We start from the raw sequence: 24,726 nt of genomic DNA, 5'->3' as shown, positions 1-24,726 counted from the left end.
ACCAGAGCGTGGACGGTGCTATCGCGTCCGTTTCAAGGATGGGTCTGAAGATTGGCTTTGTCGTCGAGGCCTCGAAGAAGACGGCAACACCCAGGATTGTGACTTCGTTGACGCGTGGTACGATTTAGATAAATGCCGCACGAAGACGTTCTGCAGGTTCTTGAAGGGCCTTCCTGGGTACCGCTCTCACCAGAAGGCAGGAGAAGATGTGGACTGTGTTCGTCTCGCAGTGAATGCCATATACGAGCGAAAAGGTTGGGCTCCCCTTGGGTCTAGGGAAGACTGGGAGACTTTTCTCAAGGCAAAAAACATCAGCTTGGACGAAGGGCTTGGAATGAGGAAGTTAGGTGTGCTCTTGAAATGGATCGAAGAGAACGGAAATGCACCTAATCTGCGCCTTGACCGAGGCTACTTCGCCAAGAAAGCAAATCTGTTTAACGGACGGTGTGACGGTGTTGACGGTATATTCGACCTGGAATTGGAGTGTGGGATGTATCTAGTGAACTGCGACCTCTCGGAGACTCTGAGTCACTGTATGGCACTGGAGGTTCTGGACAAGACACGCAGCCACCAGGTCTACGATCAACACTCGTGGATTGGACTGATCGACAAGGAAAAATGGCTGTACCGCGTTCGTGGAGTTTACCATGCTGCGTTTATGGGGGGCTCGAGTCCACCATCGAAGAAGTGCAAGACATCGTACAAAAAATCCTCGGGAGAAAGTGAAGCCGCCTAAGACACTTTAGGACGGCACTATTTCCAGGGGACGACCTCATTAAGCATCGTCTGAAGTTGATGACAACAATTCTGGATCTTTCATCCTTGATTACAAGATTTTATAGTTGGTGTATCAATAACTTCTATTCTTTATGTAACATTAGATTGCATAGTTGAGCTGATACTCGACAGTGTAAATATTTAACTAGGTAAAATTGAGAGGTCATAACCGTCTATAAACTATAATATAGACGAACTTTCAAAGAAAAAAAAGAAAGGAGAGCCCCCAAACGTCGATGAAAAGGACAAGTTCTCAGTATAGCCATCATAACGGAAATTGGCACCAGACTATAAGAGTCTCTGAAGTTGAGGATGTGCGGTGATAAAAAGGCCATATTGGACGACATGATTTTGCTAAAATACGCACGAGCGCTTAACGCTACTCCATGATTCGACGATAATTACAAAATATTTTGAAAAACAAAACTTGCGGGAATCAAAATAAGAAAAATATGAATGATGAACTATCATTTGTGTTTAGGACGTTTTGCCGTTTTGCGTATGACAGTGACAACCTGACATATATGATTATCGAGGGTATATCTGTATTGATATATAATGCCTATTTACTCACTGACTTGTAAATTTAATATTTATAAACAGACACGCATCCCGGCACAGTCTGCGTTAATTGGCGTGCTTCTTCTTCCTTGAACAACAACTTCGTACCCTTCTTCTCTGCGCGTCTAGCTATCTTGGCCATCTTGACCGTTGTCTTGCGAGCACGCTTTTCCTCTTTCGTCTCGCCCTTCTGTCTTCGACTATTTTCAGACTGACTCTGCTTGTTGAATTGGCTCTTAACTGACGACGCAACTTCAAATACTCCCAATGGCATTCCCGACTTGCGTGACAGCGTTACTTTCTGCTTATCATTTCCCTCGGCAGTGAAAGCAAGTAGCGGCTGTTTCTTATTTTTGCGCCGGGTCGGGGTACTCTCTCGGAGCAACGTAGGGTGATTATCTTGAGTCGAATATGTGCTCACAATAGTCTCACAGTCCCATTTCTCGTGTTCTTCACGCTGTAGATACTGATTTTGCTTAAACAGCTCCTGTAGCTCTTTTTCCTCGCGCTCAGTGCGCGCTAATATATCCTCTGGCTCTTCCTCGTCTTCTGTTTCTGCATTCTCATCAAACTCGTAGGCATGGCGCTGGGTCTCACATTCCTCTAAAACTTGTTTAAGATTGTTGCCTGTGCGCAGTGGATTTCCTAGCCTTCCCTCTGAATCTGCCAGCTCCTGCTGCACAATGACGTAATCGTCCACAATTGTAGTGAGCAGCTCGCCTTGCAGCGTCTCTTTTCCGCGCGTCTTCGGGTCATCCTCTTCCAATTCACCAAACTGCTCGTCATCGTACTCTTCAGCTAATGTCTTTTCAAACAGCTCGTCCAGAGCTCTTTGAGCCTCGTCACGGTCCATTACGGCTTCGTCGTCTTTGTAATAATCTTCACTATTCTTCCGGTCATTGTCGTTATCGCTCAGATCCTCATCCTCGCTATCAGTAATGTTGCCGCGGCACAATGGAACGAGACCGCTTGCTGCCTCCATAAGTTTGGCAATATGTGCGTCATAATCAAAACCATCATCACCTTCCAATTCTGCGTTCTCCTGAGCTGCTTCAGCCACAAAATTGTCATCGAGCTCTTCAAAAGCTTCGTCATTTACAAGCGCTTCTCTTAAGTCATCATCCATGACATCTGTGGTCAGCGTAATTGCATCTAGAAGTCGATCCTGTTCGGTGCTAGGCAGTGCATCTTTTGGCAAATCTACTTTCCTCGACAAGACTCGAGCTTCTTCCCCAGCATCAAAGCGGCTAGTAGCTGAATAAAACTTTCCTTCTCCCATCTCTTTCATGTGCTGCGAGTAGTCATAGCCGTCTCTTGGAAGACCGTTCTCGTCCACAAGATCTTCGGCAACGATGCCACCAAAGCGAACCTTGCGTACGGGGAAGGTGCTTTTGCTAGGCTTGGCATTAAAAGTTTGGACGGCCTTGACAGGAGCGACAATGAGATCCGGCATTTCTTCGTCGCTGTCAGAATTAATTTCATCGTCTTCCAGCTCAGAGTCAGAACGAAGCTCCACGGGTTGACTGGAAGACAACAGCACGTATTTTGAGGCCTCCGGATCATTGGCCTTAGAGTCGCGCTGGCTGCGGTGTACAACATGGAAGTGCTGCGCTTTCTTCTTGTTAATGAATTGTTTCTTGCGAACCTTTTAAAGTAACACGGCGTCGTCAAACACCTGTAAGACGTGCTGACAATAACGTGCAGGGCTTACCATATTGACGCTGATGTTTTTACTGGCTGTGACAAATTTATTTCCCGAATCCAAAGATCAGATTTAACAGGGCAAGACGTAAAGCTGCTCAAGATTGCAAACTGTAAGTCGAAGAAAGCTCGCATTTCCCTTCTGTCAGCATCCATGGAGTCCCAAGAGCGAAGGAACATCGATGATGCTCTGTCGGCAGAATTTCAGTCGTCTAGCCGGATTACAGAGACCGAGATAAGTCCGCAGCTTAAATCAGCAGATCCAGTAGCGAGCTCAGAGACCGAGCGCCGGGAGACGCTTCGTACACTGCGCCTAGCTTTTGTAGGTAATGTAGACAGTGGGAAGTCCAGTCTCATTGGTACACTTATCAAAGGGGAACTGGACGACGGTCGAGGTCTTTCTCGTCAGGCCATTTTCCGGCACAAGCACGAAATTGAAACTGGCCGCACCAGCAGCGTGGCCACAGCCTATTTGGGTTTTGATGAGAGTGGAGATCAGATTCTGTCAAAGCGATCAGGCAAGCTTATTCCTTGGGGAGAATTAGCCAAAATTGCACACAAGCGGATTCAATTGATTGACTTGGCTGGTCACGAAAAGTACTTGAAGACAACAGTGTTTGGGCTCACAGGTATGCAGCCAGATGTAGTCGTAGTTGTTGTGGGGGCCAATATGGGCGTCAAGAGGATGACCAAGGAGCATTTGGCCATCGCTGTGGCGGTGAGTATTAGCTCTTGGTTACTTTGACACAGAAAGAATAATCACCTGATGTGGAACGGATGTAGTTGGAGATTCCCATTGTGGTTGCACTAACAAAGATCGATATTGCACCCAAAAATGTGGCGAAAGAGACACTAGTGACTGTACGTCAAATCTTACGACGCTGTACGTTGCTGTTTTGTTTCTTGATGCATGTAGTTTTATACTTAATTTGTTATCCTACCAGACGGTAAAATGGCAATGCTCGTGAAGACACTGGAGCAAGCCGTGACAGCAGCAAAAAGTCTGCCGTCGAATCGTATAACACCAGTTTTACCAATATCTAATGTCACGGGTGATGGATTGGAAAATCTTCGACGAATACTTTGTGAGACGTCGCCGTCGGCGCTATACAAGGCAGGATTGTCCGCCTCAACTCTTGCAACGACTAGATCGATCAACCAGGAGGAGCGTATTGCAGTCGCAACACCTGCCACTGGAGGTGACTCAAAAAAAGTTGAGATACGTACAGATGATTTGGTTGAAATGCCAATTGACGAAACGTATCAAGTTCCCGGGGTAGGCTTCATTCTCGCTGGTACTCTTGTGACCGGAGCTTTCAAGGTTAATGATACGTTGCAGATTGGACCTGACTACAATGGAAATTTCCACAAGGTCACCGTACGTTCGATGGAGTCGATGTATATGCCACTGAAGGAGCTTGTCCCTGGACAAACCGCAGCGCTGGCTGTCCGGTCGATCAATAAGAAATTTTTGCTAAGTCGAGCCACATTCCGTAAAGGAATGATTTTGTTAAGCCCGGAAATTAAGGTGGACAATTACGTATCGCGATTGTTTGAGGCTCGTGTTGTGATTCTGCACCACCAGACAACAGTAACGGTCGGCTACCAACCGATGATTAACTGCCGGACTATTCGACAAACCGCAGAAATAGTCTCCATTGAATCGAACCAAGATGTTATTCGCACAGGAGATAAAGCACTGGTTCGATTTAAATTCATTCACGCACCCGAATTCTTAAAGAAGGGCATGCGATTTGTGTTTCGAGACGGCCAAGCGAAAGGAATCGGCAAGGTTGTCCGGATAATTCCCACCGCTCATTTGGAGGCAGTGGAAACCTCCACCAAATCTGATTGAAAAATCGGGGCTTGGTGAAAATCAGTCTACCTGACTGTGCCAAATGGAAAAGGAGGTTAATTTAGTTAGTTGTCTTCGTAACAGAGTGTAACGTGTACAAACCACATTTTTCTATTTCATGTGATGACCAAATTTCGAGACGAAGCTTGCATGCTTTCATTGTGAGAAATGTACCGACATTCCACATCTTAGAACTTAATTGCACCCACAATTCATCTTGGTATTTGCTATAATGCTGACTGACGGCTAAACACGAACCACAGATGCTTTAATAGACTTTTATTTCTCTAGAACGGGAGCTATTAGACTTGCGTTCTACAATTTCCTAAAAGCAAAACTACGGAATGAACACCTAGAAATCCTAGATCAAAGCAGACATTTTTTACTGCACGCCGCGCTTATCCTTCACTTCACCTTCTTTCCTTCTTCACCGGAATAAGTGTCCATGGCTGTGACGATCTCATGAAGCGCAGAATATTCTTCCAATGCAAACTCTAAAAACTGCTCGGCATCAACACCGACGCAAGGGTCCACAAGAACATTAAGACCAAGGTCATCACCCGTCGACAGTATGGCTACCCCCAGGTTGACGTAAGGTGGGGGTGGCACGAAACCGTAAAAGCCAGAAACCTGCTTGTTACACAAACTCATTTCAATAACGCTGGCACGCACATTCGTAACAGCTACAGAAATGCGACTCGTGAAAAAATGCACAATTGACCGCATCAGTGGTGCTGGTAGTTGTGACAAAAGGTGGATCGAATAGTACATGAAATATTTTGCTAGCGAGTTTTTGACTCCATTCATCGAACTTGTGACTCGTCGCAAGCGCTGTGCAGGGTCTTCGATACCAAGTGGAAGGTCGATTATAAGCGAAGAGAACTGGTTGCTGGTGTGGCGGATACTTTTACTACGAGAGCGCATGTCAACCGGGATGGCGCATCGCACCTTCAGCGATGGTTCTACAGATTGCCCTTCTGCAAGCATGGTCCTGCGCATAGCTCCCGCCAAGACAGTGAGCATCACGTCATTAACTGTCGCTTGAAAATGTTTGCCTACTGCCTTGGTTGTTTTGACGGAGTATTTCATCTTGTACGATAAGCGTTTACGCGTGCCACCCGGGCGTTTGAAAACCGTGGCCGGCTCAGGACGCGTCATCATTGCAAACACGTGGTAGAAGATTACGTAGATCGACCATAAACAGAGGTATAGATACGCCAGAAAACTTTTTATAATCTTGCCCATAGATTCGCGAGATTTTACGTTCGTAAGATTATTCTTCGCATGTGAGCGCTTTTCAGAAAAATCGCTTTGGTCGCTGAGCTTGACCATTGCCAGGGCGAGCGAGGCGCCATCCCCTAAACAGTGATGCACCTTCCAGCCAATACTCGTGTTTCTTGGACTGCTATTAGGGTCAGAAATCACGTGCATCTCCCAAAGCGGCTTCTTAAAATCTAACGGTGAGTTTACTAACACCGACTCGACGTATGATAGGGTGGTCTCACCGTCTTTGACCGTGTGCTCTACCACGTTCTGCGTTATGTCATAATTGGGCACCTCCATGTACTCATACTCACCAGTCTGATGGTTGCCATGGACAATGCTGCGCCACCGCAGGAAAAAGGGGTCCTGCAATAGACGCTCTTGCAAGAGTTTGAGGTAGTCTTCTCGGGTAAATGAACCTTCCAAAGTCACGACAGACACAGGAATTGACAAATTCGAGGGCACTTCAGTCACAAGTGTCGAAAGCCCGATGTTGCTGAGCTTACGTGTAAGCTTTCGAGCTTGTGTCATATGTTCGCTTGTTCTCGGACGCTGTTGCAATCTCGACGTCAAAACTCTTAAGAGAGTTAGAAGCAGCACAATCGCCATTATTAGCATGGAAGCGCCGCTCATTGACGGTATGTTTGTCTGTAGCCACGTCAGAAGGTGATCCATCTTAGGTGGCGATCACTAAGTTGAGTAAATGGAAATCGAGAAATGCAAGTCATGTGATGCAGTAGAACATGATGCAGTGCTGACGCACATATTAAACCCTATTCCCCTCAACAAAAAACTACTGCAAATCAGAGGATATTAAGTAAATGCACATCGTTTAAGTTTCGATTTTTAAAACAATCAATCAAATTTGTCAAAATGCGCTTTCACTTGAAAACTAAAAAAATAGGAAAAAGAGGAAAACAATATTAAAATTTAATGAGAAAATCGATTGAAACTGAACGTCTATTTCTATTGACCACAGTATATCAAAAGCATAAAAAAAGCCATTGGCCTGTACGGTGTAGAAACTGCTTCGCTCGTATCATTCGGATAAGTGAATCAAGTGCTAACAAGCTCTGGGATACTTCCAGAACGTTTCGCGGCGATATTTTTGCCAACATGGACTGCCGAAGGTAATTGTTTCGAGTTTCAATACATACTCATTCTCACGCGAGATTTTATTGTCATTGTTCAGAGAACGATCGTACGAGGCGGTAACCCTTCGTCCATATCTTGGTCTAATCCATGAATATCGCAACTATTTTCATCCAAAAATTGATAAAATACGTCTTTTTATCAGAGGAATTGACGCTCGACATCACTCGCCTTTCCCTAAGAGACATTTAATTTTCTTCCAAAATCTGGCTGGTGCGTTCCCAGAGCTGTGTCGCCGTCTCTGTCTCATAGCTAGTATACGCGCTGACGCGAGCAAATTTCGTTTCTTACCCGTGTTTCGGTAGCAGAAAAATTTCTACGGGATGTATAATTCACACGAGCTTACTAAGCGTATCTTGTCGTTCAGTGACAGATAATCGAACCACGAGTGGAACATCTTAACTGAGAATACAGTCTGGTAAGATTCGGTCGTCAGATTGACAGCAAGTACTAATAAGCACAATCCAGTTTTTGGGCACTGGAAGTTTTGACTCAAAAATCCAAATGAAATTACGCACAGAGGACGGCTGTACGCTTCACAAAGGCGCAAAACCGATAGCCTTTCCGAAATTTGGTACTTAGGTATGATTTGCGCTTTAAAGAGTGATAGACACACCTGATTAGGTTTCATCAGAACTCAAAATAATAGTGTAACCATGTTTTACCATATTCACTAATAAAAGTGTATACATATAGGTATGAGGTGGCTGTGAAGCCCAATGCTCACGTACACGCCACAGAAGAAGTCCCATCATCAGTTTTGCAGCTGCACATACAACATTACGCGGTAAATAATTGACCAGCTTCTATATCCGCGATATTCGAGAATATGAATATTGATTGTGTACTTCTTGATTGACCAGCTTATTATATATCAGCCATATCTGATGATACAAAAATTGATTGTGTACCGCTCTTACTTCGTCTACGAGGGTATAATCGAAAACGTACAACATTATGATGGATGAACACATTAAACTATTCTACTTCAGACTTAAAGCAAGGATCAAAGGTACAAAGGCAGAATGACATCATGAATTTAAATGACTGGTACTTGCTTTGGGTGAGTGTGGTGAGAATCCACAAAGAAGAGGCTCGCGAGACACGTGGTCAGCTTTCCTCAGGCTACGCGTTAAAAAAGATTATCGTCAGAATAGTAATTTAGATGCATTTAACAATAATATTACGATGTTCTTACTTCTAAGTACAACTTACTTGATCTAGAAACGGAAAATAGGTAACTAGAGGGACTCGTTTTTTAGTCCCGCGGTGGTGGAAGATTATTTGATATCTATGCTTTCGCCAACACGGACCTGATGTGTAATGTGGTATCTATTGTACTATTGTGTTCGTACAAATTGCAATTACTCTTCTGTGCAATAGCACAAAGACACAATTACGTTTTCTCGCAATTGTGCAGAATGTTAAAAGCCGTGAATATTGGTACCGATGATGACGATGAGAATCTGTGAAAAACTAGTAGTGGGGCACGTGGGAATTTAGCCTCATGCCATTAATTTATTTGATAATAACTCTAGATACACTTGAGTTTAAAATCACTTCTTCTTTGTAAGAGAAGAAAAGATCATCATTTTTCTTTCATTTCCTTGCAAAATTAAGTAGATGCCGTATTTACTCTGCGCTTTCACTCGTGGATTGAAGGGGCATGCCGAATCTTAGTGTACTTTTCGCGATCTCTTAGAGTCAAAGCTTTCTTTGTGCATTGTACATGAGCGTGGTAGCACTGATAATCGACCCAAAGACCGTGGTGAGCAAAGGCTAAATATTTTTTAAGGAAAAAAATGAGAGCTGCTTGAATACTATTCGCAGTATTACTGGATATGCATGTACGCATTTGATTATTTTTGGCAGCAAGTCGTTTTGCGCTTGAAGTGTCAAGAGGCAAAGAATAAATATTGCTTTACATGCGCGCATCAACTATAAAATTACGCTGTTTAGGCTGAGATAGTCATAATTCATGGTCCAGATAGAGTCAGCACGTGGCGTTAGCGGTCTTAAGGCTAGGAACCAAGCATGAACTTGCACGAACACGCAATTCCTATGAATTCAGAAACGGCAAATGTCGCGGATCAATAGTTAGGCTTTCAGATTGTGCCCAATTTCTCGTCTACCCATTCCGTTTCGTAAAATTATGGTATTACGGTCAACTGTGTCGGTTTCTTGTTGCCACGATGGGGGTAGGTACTCGTCAGACGGCGGAAACAGTTATCACGATTGTTTGTTGACTACAAACCGATGCAGCCCATTCAAAGAACTTCCGAATAAATACTACCTTTCTTAATCTTGTGGTGTGTGTTATTAATTACCGATAAACAATTTTTGTGCAGCAGAAGTTGACTCTGGTATGGAAAATGGAAGCTTTACAAGCTGGCGTGGACCTCATTCGTACCGAGGAAACTTGTGACTTTTATGCAGCCGAGTCAAAAAACTTCGCAAATGCTAGAGCTGTGTAAGCATCAAGCATTTTTGTACTGCGCACCAACTTTCTGCGGCTTGAAGGTTTGACAGGACAAATTCATATCAGACACCCCCCTCCTGGGGAAATGTCGAATCTCGGCAGGCACGGGCTGCCAATTTTTGAACCAGGCTCTAGGGTCAAGACTTATAGCCTATTCCAAGTTAGTCGCGAGAGCCATCGTCTGCAGTTATGTTGATATTGGGAAATTTTGGTAGATTAAAAATAACCATGCTATTACAGTTGACGCGCGAATGCCAAAGATAGTCGACAGTACGCGGAGGCAATCGAGATACATAATCACATGTAATTAAAAAATACATCCATCTAGCGATGAGGATACTTGCTCAAGAGATGAAGGCTCTTTCTCGTTTAGATTGCAGTTCAAAGCTTCGACAACGCAGAGTGTTGTCTCATCCTAAGCTAAATTCAAGATACGGTGTCTTTTTTGGTATGGCGTGACCGGAACGCCATGGGATATGAAAAAAATGGATGTCAACTAAGTGAGCTGATACATTCTTCATCCTGAATAGAGCGTTGATTAGGCGTCTGTACCTTCTGATAGAAAGAGGCAGTAAATTCTGATACAACAATAACTGTACGATATCTTTTGTGCAAGATTTTATTATGTCAGAAACATTCTATCAGTGACAAGACGCAGAAGTAACATCGAGCTGCTGACTCCGGATATGACAATGAAGAGCAATAGTTTATTACGGTCTCTAATGTATCTCTGCTACGATAGAAAATAGTGGCAGTATGTCACTGTATCCTGAGTTTTACGGTAGGCAGAAAATGGATTTCGCTTAGTGTACTTATGTGAGCTCTATCATTATCACCTCGTGAAAGATAGTGGAGTCCACCTCACCGCAGTGACGGTGTCCGAGACTCGTACAGCAGGAAGGCTGGGCATAGCGAGTGTCTTCTCCTCGGGAAGCTGCAAAAGTGCGTATTGTCGGGTGAGGCTGCAGGCATTTTTTGTAATTTGTAGAATCATTCGGATATTTTTTATCAACAATCACATTTGTTTTTCCACCGGCGGATTTTAAAAGCGCTTGGGTAGACTGTGCTTTCAGCACGGACTTGTTACCATCGAGCTCGATAGACAAGGGTGTGACTTCAGTGCAAGTGCGCTAGACGTTCGGCAATTGAAAGTTCGGAGAATAGAAGAGAACTTCTTCTGCAGTGATTGCCCGTGAATTGATCATTTTTACTCAGTGTCTTAAAAGAACAAATCTCTGAGGGTTTATTAGCGCAAAATCTAAGAGCCAAAGCTTCTTCTGTGCTAAGTTTAACGTAAACCCTTGACACCGGCCTCGATCTACTCTGAAGTAAAAAGGCACTGTGACAAATTTTTCAAGGAGTCACGCGGCACTATGATCGACGAGAAGTACCTTTTCTCCTCTATATATAATTTTGAAAAATTGATCCTCAAACGGTGATTTGTTTAGCGGTCTGCTGACTGAAGCTCACTTAAGATATGTCAGATGGATGGGGCGAGGCGTCTTTCTCACCTAGCACGCGAATTTCGGGCCATAGATTTCAGTACTTCAGCCGACATTCAGGGCCTATACAAACGATCTTAAAAGGCACAGGTTATCACACTCACCGCTGCCTTTTACGCAAGCAGGGCTCTTCAGATTTTTTTTATTTGCAGGCTCGGCGAGTGCCCGCGAAGCGCTTCTTTATACTCGTTCTGTTCTTAATTTAAGCAACAGGTCCGCACACATAAGTAGCTGAGGGTAAATTCCTGGTGTGACAGGCAACATCAAATAGATTATTGATATAGTCGAGCTTGCAAATATTTGCGCTTACAGTCGGAAGGCTCTGCAACTTGAGTCATCACCAGCTCAATTGTGATCAGCTAGACGTCCCCTGAACTTGGCGGTGGAGTGATTCAGCTCTTCTCACCTTATGAATCGGGCACGAAGTGCATAGTTTGTGCAGCAATAAGGCCGTTGTGGAAGCGCCTCTCCGCATTGAGCGGCTCTGTCATTTGTCTCTCAGTGAGTGCGTGGTGCTGTCGCCATGACCATTTCCATGGGAAATCGTCCAGTATCCTTACCGAGAAGGAACCTGAAATGACTGCCAAAAGGACTGCAACGTCCTCAAAAGCTTGTTTTGCCATTCGAGAGTAAGGTAATGGAGGAAACTCTCGATGCAAGAAATCCGGTAAGAACAGGCATTGAAGAGTGCAAGGAGTAAAGCGAAGCGTCGAGTGCTGTGAGAACTTGTTAAACGTTTAAAATTGAGCAATGTTGCAATCAAACAAAAATTTTATGAGTCTCAGTGCACTCCACATCTAGTGGGGGGATGTGGCGGATTACCTGTTGTGATGATGTGAGCTTCTTTTTGTACAATTCTGCAAACGTCGGATGTACCAAAGTGTCGATACTAATTAGGACGATGGGACTCTGTGAAACACCGAGAGACACATGTCATATAAAACATTCAATTAAAAACGGTTTCTTTGAATAGACTAATTTTAGGTCACTTTCAAAAACAGATGAAAGCAACAAAAGCTAACTTAGTGCATAGTTGTAGCTACCAATGCAACCACTATGCGCTGTAACGCTGAGTAGGGTTTCCATTAGACTTCCAAAGGCGTCGATATATGCCGCGAGACAAAGATATAGCGACGAATTTACACATGCGCACATGCGTGGTTATCTTAAAATATGTTTGGCCATCAGTGCGTAACACTCCTGTGGTAGTATGTATCGTATCTTCCGGGGATGGTTAGATGTGCCTTGTTTAGTTTAGTATTTATAGTTCTCCTCATGGGCCTCAACCACATGTGCTTCAATGCTGTAATGTAAGAAACCATGGACTAGATAGAGCGGTGCAGACGTGCAGACGTGCATCCACGATCTTTCACAACGCGGCATCCAAAAAAATTCGTCATATTATGTTTTGTAAAGCTTTCATCAACACAACACGCAATCCTAGTGACCCGTATAAGCTGTGCGTGAAGCCTCATTAATTGGCGACGTCGCCATCGTGACATACTGCAATTTATGTCGATGTAACGTACAAGATTATCCGCCAGATATAATGTCCTCCTGTCTTATTCTATACCTAGAAAGCATACACGGTATGGAATGGTCACAATCTTTTACCTTGTTTACCTCACGAGATTGGGTGTTGCCGTCGCTGTGCGCAACGTCGCATGATCTCTATATATCACTAACTCATAGGGTCAAGCAGGTGCACCCTGAACTTTACAGTAACATACTTCACTGAAAGTAGCGCGCTGGAGCAAACAAATTACTTCATTACTGTTGCTCTAATAAGCAAGACTTAATCTTAATATGCGAATACGTCCGTCTCTGCCAGGTGCAAAGTACAGCCTATTTAAGCGTCAAAACGTCCAAGACGACATGAAATGGTCGACCTATGTTCGGATAAGCGAGGATAGATGCACGCTATAACGATCTTGAATGTCTTTCCTCTATCGGGTTCCAGTCCAATATTAATGACGGCCGCGGCATGTTTCGTAACTTGAACTGTACTCGTTTAGAAAGCTGGCTTGGCCAAGCCGCTGTTGTTGTCTCGTTGGGACAACAACACTTTCAAAATCAGTAATAGCCTTCGTTTTTGCAGAAACTGCCCGCACACCACGCTTTGCATGAAGTATTGTAAATGAAGATCTTGTCGTTGCTAAAGCCACATGTGTCAATATTGACGAACAGGGTATCGAAGCGCATACGTCGGGCACTGGTCACAAGTATTTGATGTGGTTTGCTGCATTCAACTTTTCATGCCATGCACGACTATGGATGAATATTTCGTCAAAAATGGTAGGTTTATGAATAGTTTTGTATCCTGACCAGATGCGTTGCGAGGAGTTTCGCGGGAAGTTTGAACGTCGCAAGAAATTTGAACGTCGCTAGTGCGTCATACTTTTTTTATGATATAACCATCCGCTACCAGAGCATCGCACTCAATGAACTCCCCACAGTGAACGAGAATTCGCCTCTTCTTATGAGCAATTGATAATATCAATTACCCAGGAACAAGTATTCCCTGATGATAAGCTAGACCGCGTTTTTTCAGTGATTGGTATTCGCATCCAAATTGCAGCTTTATTTAACTTTTTAAAAGCATGGAGAATCCTCGATCGCCGTTGGCCTCTCCTACCCGCATAGTCAGCGTTGAGTGGACAATCCAATGCCCTGTACCAACGCTGTCGTAGCTTTAAATCTGCGCCAAATGCGCTTCTGCTTTGTGGTTGAGGTGGGCTCATGGATTTCCACAGCTTCTCCAAGAGATGCATAGCAGCTAATGTTTTCTAGCATTTCGTTGACCAATGGCTTCGTGACATTCCAGCCGTGACTTCCTACGGCAAATCGTATTTCAAATTCAAATTCAGAGCTAGACAATGTTTCGTACTGTCAAAGTTATAAACGTAATCAAGGTTGAACATAGCGTTTAACAACTTTGCAGTGTCCCCGTCCCAAGATACCGAAAATCTTAGCCGTATCTGGTATCCATTTAGTGTCTACTGCTTTCGACAGTCGCGCGGCATGCAGCCGCACGATGTGCAAATTGTTTTAAATTACCGCAGATGAATCGTCTGCGAGTTCGACGCAGCTGCTTATCAGCCAGAAAACAACTATATCTCCTTTGCAGGGCTGGCGTCTATCGTTGTTGGCACTCTTGTCGAGCTTCCTATTTCATTGCATGATTTGGTCCAAGCGGCTTGAATTCTGTACTCAACGTAACGCCCACCAAGGTCATATAGGAAGTAAGGCTTACGTATAAGATCTCGGTGAAAGACTTCCTACATCGAAGGTGACTGTTACCGCCGCTGTAAGAAAATCGGAGATCATTTTGGTGATAAGCTTGTCTAACTCGTGCTCTAACCTCGACAGCTCCCGCCTCCATGAAGAAATAGTCAAGAGCTCGAATCGAACCCAATACGCCTTCGAATATCTTGGACATGTGCCATTTCATACATTCCCACGTTGGAATCGTAGCAATACTACATGAGCCCATCCTCGCACGCGGTATCAAGCTTGGAGACCGTAAGCGCGACGCGCTACTTAACCTTATTGGGCATGTGTGACCTCAACTTTTCTCATTCAAAATAAAAATTGTTTATCTCTATCTTCAGAAAGCTGGATGCGCAACATTAGCGGTGTCCTCGTGAACCCATATATGCTCTCATGGACGCCCGGTTGGAGATTCTCTTGAGGTGCCTTACTGCGCATTCTTAACGTTTATAGTGTCTCCAGGCGAGCAAATACCGCGACTGAGTTACCCTTGAGCTGCCCGCCTCGACCCCTTTGGTTCAATAGCCGTAATTTTTCCAGGCATGTCTTGTGATTCGTGGGACAACAAATCGAGCATTTTAGTGCTTATTCCCCACAAGAAATACAGTACTTTCAGGAATTACAACGGTTTTACCGTGCATCTTGCATAGACTATTCTCCGACTCAAAGCGTCCGCACTAACAAATGCATAGGGGGAGGGGTTGTACGCTGAGGAATGTGTTGTACGCTTCACCTAGAAGCGGAACCAACGCCAAGTATTCTTTTGCTTTGAGGAAGCTTAGTTAATGTGGGTGACCATCGTTAATTAGTACGAGTGTAGCGGATCACAATCCGCTTACCCCAAGAGTAGCTGCAGCCGTAACCAAAGGCTACTTACTCTTCCATCCAAAATGTTTCGGTTTCATTTACGGCAAAGCCGCCTATATCTAAATCTATAGGTCTGATTATGTATATAGTAAAGCTTAATTAAATGTAAAGTTACTGACTGTTCCAGCCACTTACTGACTTCTTGTTAAAGTTTATTATATGCACTTTACTGTATTTAAAAATATACATTTCTTTAAATATACTTCGGATGTGTCACAAAAAAAGCAATGTGGATATTGTACAATCAAGCAATACTGCATTTGTGCGATTGTGCGGTGCCGCTCGTACAGTAATATTTCCGTTACAATGAGGCTGTCACCGTCGTACTCTCAACGAAACCAGATTTTATTTGGGGAATACTGTCAGCATTATTCATTGCAACTGGTGGCTTAGGGTAAGCTGCTGGCATCCTGAGAAACGTCGCGTGATCTAAAACTACAGTATTGCCAATTGACTCGTCAATAGGTTAGTGTAAATTAAATCAATGACGAAAAGCGTCTGGCGTTCACACCCAATGCAGAGTCTTAGGAATCACCACCACCGCCCACCCGAAGGTAAGTTCTTCATCTATCTAGGATATCCACCTTTCTGTAAGTATTTATTTTCTGGATACTTAATTTGTCACCAAGTTGGTTGCAGAGCAAAAGACTTTGTGCTCAATGCTCGGTAAAGACTTGACGCTGCAAAATTAGTCGTGCATATGATCGAGGTCGTCAGCATTGCGACATACCAGCTGGAGTGCTAGGTACGCCGACCTCAGTCGTAAGCTGGAAAGCCGATTGAGGGCCGCCGTGACTCTGCCATCGTAAAATCTAGCGCCTGGGCAGTAACAATAATTGTTTGCATCAAACTGCTTTTGACATTAAGGTCTTTTTATCCAGAAGATTAGGGCCGACAGAACCCCGAATCGCGTTTTCAGCTAGACTATGCTATTCGTAGAAGTTCAAGACTATTTGAAATTGACTTATCAGATCCGCTCAGTTACTTCTTATATGTTTAAGTCCGGTTGGCATGAAAAAATACTAATTTGATATTACGACAACAGATAGGAAACAGCAAAGCAGATACGATGGCGCTGCGATTGGCCATCCGACTCGTTAATTGACAATACAGGAAAGTGCTTGATCTAAAATCAAGCGTTAGCTAAGACTGCGGGACCTGTAAGGTACAAATAGGTTTGGCCTCAATGTCAGCCACGAAAACTCGCAAGTTTTCCTAGCAAGACGATGATTGGTACTATCTTTTTGGACGGACCGTCTTCAGGCTAGGTGCTGATGAGTGGCACAATCTTTTTCGGTGGACCGCCCATGGGCTAGGTGTTTGTAATGAAAATCGACTAAAGCCATTGTTTGAGCAACACTCAGGAAGCTTTGCGAGCTAATCACAAGCCCTTCATTGTAGCTGTTCGTCCTCATTTGCACCTGATTGCTTAAAAAAACGCATAGGTTAGAGTAAGTCAGTCCGCCCATGACAATCACAAACAGCTAAGTAAGGGAGCTTCATGCCTTTTTCTGTCCGGAAGTTGACCTTTGGAAACTACTGCATAGTGGACATGACACGAGTACATTTTTACAATAAAAATTTAGCCCACTTAAAAAAAATATAGCGACCTCAAAACCAGTTAAGGTTTTTTATTTCATTTTTTTATAAAAAATATAACAGTATACTGCCCTAACAGGAGCATGGTCTCTAATACAGGCATAGTCCTATGAGATATAGGGCACCATAGTTCTCACTGGCTCATGTTATTATTATTATGCGCTGCATAACATTTTATCGGAGCATTTCTTGAGCCAACGTGTGAATTATCAATTGCTTGGCGTTTCAATACGCTCTGTGATGGCAGAATTGATTTAAATCGAGTCTTCTTGAGATATTTTGAGATGTTACTCGAGAGGAAGGTCCTTTGTCATCTCTCGCTAATTCAATTGTTGTCTGAAGCCATCTAATAGTATAGATGGCAATATTTATTCAGTCTGATCATGTGTCAAAAGGTGTACCAAATAACTAATTTTCAAAGCTGACAGATTATTGCAACCATTCGTGGCATCATGGCTCAACTTTTAGGCGATATCGATGTAGCAATGTCTTTCCTATATGGCATAATAACCTCTGCACGATCGCAAAGAGCAACCTGACGCAGCGTCACGGCATATTTGATGGCGGTAGTCATCAGTTTTCTTGACGGCGGTATTTCTTTTTCTCGAAAAATGTGATTTTCAATCTTCATGCAACCGAGACACCGAAGCCGCGACTCTATTTTCATCCACTTATAACAAAATTGCAATCTAAATGCTTCTTGATTCCTTACGAGCCTAGAACTCGCGCTCCTTCATATCACTTTTAGACTCGTTGAAATCTGACTTCACTGAAAAGAAGGACGCGTCTGATGCTGCAAAAAACGATGCGTCTGATCCTGCTGTACTGCTAAACACATTGGCGGATTGTTGGCCCCAGTCAGAATAGCCATCAGTACTGTACGTGTCATCATCATCTTGGGGTGCCTCTATGACGGGGATGCGAGCCATACTGCTCGGCACTGCATGGTAGTAACCATCTTCGCTTAGGCCTGAGGCATTCGACCATGCCATTGAGCTAACCTCACTAACAAATGAGTCCTCGTAATTACTTGTTGCCTTATACTTTTTCTCATAGGCACTCTCCTCGAATCGACTATCGCCATAATCACTTTCTTCGTATTTGCTATCGTCGAAAGTGCTATCGGTCAACCCCATCGTTTCGGCATATTTGTTGCCATCGCGGCTTTTACCGGATTGATAATACGAAGGTGGATTTTTTTGATACTGCGGTCGTCGATTCTGTTGAAGAGGGGTGGGTCGATTGCGTCCGGCTGCAACAACAGTCGCCGCTGAAGATGCGATGGACGGAGCAAGCGATCTGGCTGTCTTTGGGGACAAAATATCATAATCTGTGGGTGAAGAGTCGTCAGGAATGTGGTAATTCGGGTGGTTTTCTACCGGATGAGAGGATGGTGGTATTCTAGCACTCTTTGTAACTGGATTTGCCATCGGCACCGCTTTTATCGGTCTATGAGGTCTATGCGGAGGAGGGGCCTCAAAAGCTGCTAATTGTGCAAATTGCGCAGCTCTTTCAAATGTATTGGGACCAGCGTATACTGTGCCACCCGAAGAGTCCACTCCTTTATTTGAAGCAGGCCGGGATCGTCCCGAGGTTGGCTCCCTCTGCGCACCTCGAAACATGTCTGTAGCAAGCTGATCGTCAAGCCTAGGGTTATGCCTGCCTCGACCTGAAATCGGTTCGCGGCGTGGGCCAAGTGGAGGAAATGAAGCATCTGTGTCTGGATTTCGTCCGCCACGACCAGAACTTGGCTCGCGTCGTTGGCCAAGCGGTGGAAAGGGTACGTTAGCATCTAAATTACGCCGACCAGACTGCGGCTCGTTAGGGACATCTCGGATTCCACCTGGAGCAAATTGAGCGTCAATGTCTTGATTTTTCCGGCCGCGGCTAGATACAGTTTCGTGTGCTCGTGGTGTGTTTCGCCCACCACGCCCTCCGTGACTGCCAGATGTATTCGACTGCGCCCCGCGTGTCCGTGGATCGAATGCTGGGAACGACGGCGTGGCTGATGATCTACCCGTCATATAAGTCGGCGAGGTCGCGTCAAAGCTAGTGTTTTGATTACTACGATCTCGTCTTGAGGCAAGCTTTCTGTCTGTTGATGAGCGACGCGTGCAGTAGGAACGTACAAACCATGAGATCAGTGACACAATTAGAACAGCGACGACGATGATAACTACCATTACGGTCGTGCTCATCGACGCTGCGGACGTAGCGGTGTTCGATATAGCCATGTCACCACTAGCACTACTTTCACTGATATCTGCACCAGGTGTCGGATTACTTTCTATCGTCGCTTTGGTAGTTGTACCACTTGTCGCTTCATTTTGTGATTCTGGTTGAGGGGTATCAGAAGACTGTGAGCTGACTGCACACGTGAGGTAATCGTCTCCACTTGTGGCACAATCTTGCCCTTTGTTCAGCACTACACAAACTCCAAAATATTTTGTCTTGCCATTCACTTCGGCAAATGCAGCACTTCGACAGCTGCACGCGTTTTTCATGCATGTGTTGCCCATTTCCGAGCACAGGACATACCCAACTGGCTCCTGTTTATTGCCTGGATCATGGAGATAAAGCTCCTGCACGTCGATGCCACATATATCCGGCGTGGATGCGGACATCGTGGCCTTAAAGTGAAAGCGTCAGTTTGCAAAATCGAAGTGGCAATGAGAACAAGCGTCGCAAGTGTAAAGACGAAGTTCAGACGTAAAGTTTGCAACATAATCGTAGCAAGACACTGGAGTATCGTTGAGTAGAGCAGAACGGGGCCAAAACAGATCCGATGATAAACCTAGATGGCGTACACGCGGAAGTATTGGGAGATTAGACGTAAAAAAGGTGCTGAACATGTACGCCTTAAATGACGGGCACGTTTTCTACTCGTATCTATTAGCAGCTTTTCGATGTGTTCGTTTAATAAATATCATGCATATAAACTTATTCAGTTCACCGCGGAAACTCTACTGGTACGTCACACATGCAGGACACTTTGCTGTGCTATCTTGCATCGGTGTCTTATTTGGTCTAAAAGAACATGTAGAAACAGTACATGCGGGACGTCAGCGATTCAGAATAACACAAAACAATAGATTTGCATATAAAAACTTATAGGGAGGTTTATCCCAGTGAAGCGTCACTAAAGGGGGGCCCAGCATTATTTTTACGGAGATACGAGCTTTTACCTTGCGACGACACTTCACTTAACTGTCTAAAGTAAATCAAGTCAATTAAGTGTACGTGTTATCAAAGATTTATTTTACGTCACATGAACCGCGAGAGCTTTGTACACTATCACAGCCGCCTCAGAAAGTGTGATCTATGGCAACCAGCTACACTTCACATCACTTGTACATAATTTTCACCGTACTGCGAAAAGTAGACTATCTGAGTCACTTACATTATTACCGGAACACAGAGAGTTATGCAAAATGTGTACGAGGATGGCTACTGCTCGAAATAAAGGATTTGGCAGCTGCTACTATGAGTGCAATGGTTTACCGTGATATATCGAGCAGAGAAAGCGTTCGACTCGTAAGAACTTTTCAGTAAATTTACAGAATTGTTACAGAGGCTTCTCTGGGACGCGGACTTGACACCATTCTGGATATTGCACTGGGCTAGCGGTCTCCGTGTCTTATGGACCTTTCATCTTCGAAGTACCACCATTAGCCCATTGTTCATAAATTGCACATTACATACATTGGTTCGCTCCGAGCCCTAAACAAAGAACAATTTTTTGGTCTAAAAACACCATTACGGAATGGATAGAGACGAGGTGTGATCGCGGCATCTTTCGTGTGTCTGCGCAGACTTTGGCTATTTAGGCCCATTGGTCATGGTTAAGCAAGTATGACTTGACTATACCCTGTCTGCAGCGGGGCTGCCGTAGCTTTGCTCGTTGAGGAAGCGTAAATTAGGTCACTGACCTCTCGTTCTATACTCAGAACAAGTACGAGTTGAGCGGATTGCAATTACTCCAAGTGCAGTGGGGCTGCCGTAGCTTTGCTCTTTGAGGAAGCGTAACTTAAGTCACCGACCTCTCGTTCCATACTCAAAACAAGTACGAGCTGAGCGGATCGCAAATACTCCAAGTGCAGCGGGGCTGCCGTAGCTTTGCGCTTAGAGGAAGCGTGATTTAGGTCAATGACCTTACGTTCTTCACAAGAACCAGTACGAGCGTAGCGTGTTTCTTCTTGTCCTACTTGATTATTACAGCCTGTTGTAATGTGTTGAATTGTGTCCCTTGTGTAAAAAAAGCTTCTTGCGTTTTCTGCTGACTTGAAATTCGTCGGGTCACGTACGCCTTCATCACCAATGCTTAACAAGTCAAGGTCGATACCATATCATCTCTGTCAAGTTTGCTAGCACTTGTAGTGTTTAAACCAAAATTCGATTCATCTAAGAGTACATCACGGCTTTTCACGACTCGTCCCACCTCAAAATCAAACACTCGATAGGCCTTAGATAACTCCTCGTATCCTAGAGCGATCTGGCAAAAGACTTTTGATCCCACTTTAGCCACTCCTCTTTTTGTTTCAGGCCAAACATCCTGCAGCCAGTTTGATGCGCATACTAAATCATTATTTGTTGCTCGATACCTTGGTTACTGTACAGTGTCTTTAGTGTATAAGCTGCGAATTTTCGAGCCTCGTCGTGTCGTATAAATTTGACTTGTTTACTGACCTGCGTTTTAACCTTTAGAATGTAGCACCCACTTGTATCGTCGCAATGAGGAGCAAGTATCTGCTACTACCCAAAGAAGTTTGCTCTATGGGACCATAAATGTCAAAAAGGAGAAACTCAAACGTGTCGTAGAGGCGTTTGTCATTGTTGGAAATCATTTTTGCGTAAAGCATCATCCAAGGCATGCCTCATTCTTGCATGTAGACTGATGCTGCGTGTTGGCGCTACGCTCTTCGTGCTGATGATCTCTAAAATTTGTACAACGTTTTTGTCGCTCTTGAGTAGGATGAGTAGTAGGTAGATTGCAGCATCCTCGTCCTCCATCGTGGCGCCGATGCAGCTAAGCTTCGCTCTGATGTTGAGGACCTCGTCACAGTGATGCATAGCGTTCCCTCCTTTGGCCTAATCATGCTGGCGCTTCAGGTAGAGTTGGCCAGTCTTCTGCGACCCGCCGTAGTGTGTTTTGATACGCGACCATGCAACCGAGGCTTCTTCACAGTCGTCAACTACATGGTGATAATTTGCATAAATGTGCAGAAGCATCAATCCAAACACGATGTTACTCGCTCTTAAGTATATATACGATACACGAGCATCTTCAAACGTTGGGGAGAAATCACATTTGACGACATGCCATACTGTCTTGGTAAGACGCCACGCATGTAACGTCTCCAGGTGGCGTAGTTTTTGCCGTTTAACTTACGGATCCACCTTGGCTGGTTCGTCATGTGCAGAGGTCATGATTGTGCGTCGTCTCATAGCCTTTTAAAAGTGTAAAGCAAAGAAAGCTGAAGGGAAAGATCTGACCAAAGAGGCTTGAGTGGTAGAAGAAGAAACTTCAAAGTGAACATATTTCCGGTATTTAGCTCACAAACTAATTGCTACCTCTAAGCCAATTAGTGAGCAACACATTAAGTACACATAAGATTCCGTATGAGTATTGTAACAGTATCATACCAGTGTCGTATCGTACTTACGTGTGTTCGAATTGGATAGACGAGTTAGACAAACACACACCACAGCGTACTTGTGAACCTCAATAATATTATGTCAATCAGGAATATATACAGTGAAGCTGTGACAGCTTATTTGGCGGCGAAATGTAGTGTGGCTAAGCACAGCAGCCCCCGTTGCTATGACTGGGTATGCCGTGACACATGGTGCGTGCTCGCTAGGATTTTGAGTGTTGAGCTCAAAGTCATACTATACACATTCGGAAAGAAATATATGTGGTATTTATTGACATGCCTTGAAGATTGGAAGGTCGAGTAGCCACGAGCTGGTCGGTGCGATTGAAATTATGCTGTAACGGGGTTGCCCGCTCTTGAAAAGCACAAAATCGGGCTGGATTTATTAGCACGGCATAACTATAAACGCCAATTTTTGCATGTCTTGACAAATTTTCAATATTTTAGGGTCGCCAGCTATTAAACATTTCGATTGATAAAACGATGGGAAGCCGATACATTGACCGGCCGGAGTTGTGGCGAGGGATACAAACAACTCGCTCTCGACCCTCGACATCGTTTTGCATCAACGCGCAAGCGATGCCATAATCACTTGCATAACATACCACATAAAGTCTTATCGTGGTTTGCAATCACAGTAACAGAAGCTTCTATCTAATTAATTGCGCAGGTACAGGCATAAAACGGCTTCAATATTTTGTATTTTGGTCTGGCGGCTCAAGGGTAATAAGCTGTTATTGCCCACGAGGAAGCAATTATTAACTATCAGACTGCGCGGGTGAGATCACGCTGATTGCCACTTGGCACATCATATTATTCCCGCAACTAAGCATAGTTCATGATGCACTCTCCAATCCGGGAAATTACGCGTATCAGGCATTTTGTCATCGCGTAGTAAAATTTCATTTACATACTATAAACGGGTCCATGAGATCAGTAAAAGCAGCTCTCTTACTACTCGCACTCAATGATTCATGATTGTGCTCTATGGCAAGCTCATCCATAAAAGTGGGCGGTCTTAGCTTGTCCTGTACCAGTCGCTCCACTTTGGTAAATTTAACGTCTTGCGTTTCTTGTAAAATATTTGGTCATGGTCTCTTCAATTCGATGAAGCTTTTGCAAGAGGTTTTGATGAGACAATTTCAGCCCCTATGCATCACCTCGGTAGCTCCGCTAACGTGTAAGAAATCGATTCCTTTGCTAATCCGTGAGAACACGCTGCGACGCACGGCGGGCACGTCGAAGGATTGTCTTGAATTATCCATCTTGTTCCATCGTGATAAGACTTTATCTTCCTTGATTCCATTTGGTAACTAACTCTCATACTTGCGCGTTTTGGTCGTTCTTTCGCTCCACCAACTCTGATACGGGGAATTCGCGACATCCATTACCTCGGCTTTCTACGGCTCCAACTAGCTCTAGCTCACAACAGTCATTGACTGTCTCAAAGAACCCTTTCTGCGGGCAACAAGATTCATATGATCATTTCTTTCACGTCAGACTCCCATTGCCGTGTCCCATGACCTTTCTTTTTTGGGCTACCATCGTCCTCATCAGTACCAGTATTTTGGTGATTTCACTATATTATTGTGTACGCAAACCATATCACAGCAAGTAGCAGTTTAACATATAGGTGGGTCCAAATCATGTGAATGCCAGCTTCACACAAAGAATACTTCTTTAGATATCGAAAGGTAAAACTATCAGCTCATGCTAGCTAAAATCATTTTGTTTGATGGCATTATTAGTGTGATGAGTTCTTGGTATGTAATATCGCTTCGATTTTATGCACGGCTTGTTTTCTATTCTCTAAGTTTTTGGTAACATAGATCATGCTATTTGTAGTTTTAATCTGTCCAAATTTGTTGGGGTGCGGCGCAAGGCTGTGACAGTTTTGTGGGGGGCGTTGGGTTGTCTGAAGTAGATGCTGGATCTTGAACAACTCCGGAAGGCACCGGCGTCCTTGGGTAGCGGTCTACAAAGATATATCGTGCTCAGATTTCATATATAGAAAGCGGCTGTACGTAGCGCTTTTCAGATTTTGCA

At 44.3% G+C, this 24,726-nt stretch overlaps 8 protein-coding genes across 8 annotated transcripts; 4 read left to right on the top strand and 4 right to left on the bottom strand.

Annotated features, from left to right (window-relative positions):
* Nucleotides 1–1,363: 1,363 nt before the first annotated feature.
* On the bottom strand, nucleotides 1,364–3,052 carry PHALS_05944 (Uncharacterized conserved protein; the record flags this gene model as incomplete). The annotated part of the gene is made up of 2 exons (XM_024723272.1): nucleotides 1,364–2,921; nucleotides 2,997–3,052. The coding sequence occupies 2 exons, from the start codon at nucleotides 3,050–3,052 to the stop codon at nucleotides 1,364–1,366; spliced, it is 1,614 nt and encodes a 537-aa protein (XP_024574265.1).
* A 141-nt stretch (nucleotides 3,053–3,193) lies between these two features.
* On the top strand, nucleotides 3,194–4,894 carry PHALS_05943 (gtp-binding protein 1-like; the record flags this gene model as incomplete). Its single annotated transcript, XM_024723271.1, has 3 exons — nucleotides 3,194–3,757; nucleotides 3,823–3,922; nucleotides 3,984–4,894. The coding sequence occupies 3 exons, from the start codon at nucleotides 3,194–3,196 to the stop codon at nucleotides 4,892–4,894; spliced, it is 1,575 nt and encodes a 524-aa protein (XP_024574264.1).
* Nucleotides 4,895–5,299: 405 nt separating this feature from the next.
* Nucleotides 5,300–6,688, bottom strand: PHALS_05942 (acyltransferase ws dgat mgat family protein; the record flags this gene model as incomplete). Its single annotated transcript, XM_024723269.1, has 1 exon — nucleotides 5,300–6,688. One exon carries the CDS (start codon nucleotides 6,686–6,688, stop codon nucleotides 5,300–5,302), a length of 1,389 nt encoding a protein of 462 aa, XP_024574263.1.
* A 585-nt stretch (nucleotides 6,689–7,273) lies between these two features.
* Nucleotides 7,274–7,640, top strand: PHALS_05941 (uncharacterized protein; the record flags this gene model as incomplete). The annotated part of the gene is made up of 3 exons (XM_024723268.1): nucleotides 7,274–7,287; nucleotides 7,350–7,522; nucleotides 7,615–7,640. The coding sequence occupies 3 exons, from the start codon at nucleotides 7,274–7,276 to the stop codon at nucleotides 7,638–7,640; spliced, it is 213 nt and encodes a 70-aa protein (XP_024574262.1).
* Nucleotides 7,641–9,681: 2,041 nt separating this feature from the next.
* On the top strand, nucleotides 9,682–9,911 carry PHALS_05940 (uncharacterized protein; the record flags this gene model as incomplete). The annotated part of the gene is made up of 2 exons (XM_024723267.1): nucleotides 9,682–9,779; nucleotides 9,839–9,911. 2 exons carry the CDS (start codon nucleotides 9,682–9,684, stop codon nucleotides 9,909–9,911), a joined length of 171 nt encoding a protein of 56 aa, XP_024574261.1.
* Nucleotides 9,912–11,265: 1,354 nt separating this feature from the next.
* PHALS_05939 (uncharacterized protein) lies at nucleotides 11,266–11,623 on the top strand (the record flags this gene model as incomplete). The annotated part of the gene is made up of 3 exons (XM_024723266.1): nucleotides 11,266–11,380; nucleotides 11,443–11,503; nucleotides 11,575–11,623. 3 exons carry the CDS (start codon nucleotides 11,266–11,268, stop codon nucleotides 11,621–11,623), a joined length of 225 nt encoding a protein of 74 aa, XP_024574260.1.
* A 4,035-nt stretch (nucleotides 11,624–15,658) lies between these two features.
* On the bottom strand, nucleotides 15,659–17,001 carry PHALS_15127 (uncharacterized protein). The gene has a single exon (XM_036407343.1). It carries the CDS (start codon nucleotides 16,894–16,896, stop codon nucleotides 16,687–16,689), a length of 210 nt encoding a protein of 69 aa, XP_036263053.1. The 5' UTR covers nucleotides 16,897–17,001; the 3' UTR covers nucleotides 15,659–16,686.
* Nucleotides 17,002–17,742: 741 nt separating this feature from the next.
* On the bottom strand, nucleotides 17,743–19,650 carry PHALS_05938 (uncharacterized protein; the record flags this gene model as incomplete). Its single annotated transcript, XM_024723264.1, has 1 exon — nucleotides 17,743–19,650. The coding sequence occupies one exon, from the start codon at nucleotides 19,648–19,650 to the stop codon at nucleotides 17,743–17,745; it is 1,908 nt and encodes a 635-aa protein (XP_024574258.1).
* Between the last annotated feature and the right edge of the window lie 5,076 nt (nucleotides 19,651–24,726).

The sequence above is a fragment of the Plasmopara halstedii genome, assembly GCF_900000015.1.
Source record: "Plasmopara halstedii genome assembly, contig: Scaffold_292, whole genome shotgun sequence".
NCBI lineage: Eukaryota > Oomycota > Peronosporomycetes > Peronosporales > Peronosporaceae > Plasmopara > Plasmopara halstedii.
Note: the sequence above shows the minus strand (reverse complement) of the source record. Positions and strands in the feature narration are given on the sequence as shown.

Excerpts from the sequence above, each read along its gene's own strand:
- PHALS_15127 (XM_036407343.1), bottom strand. The coding sequence starts at position 16,896 with ATGGGCGGACTGACTTACTCTAACCTATGCGTTTTTTTAAGCAATCAG.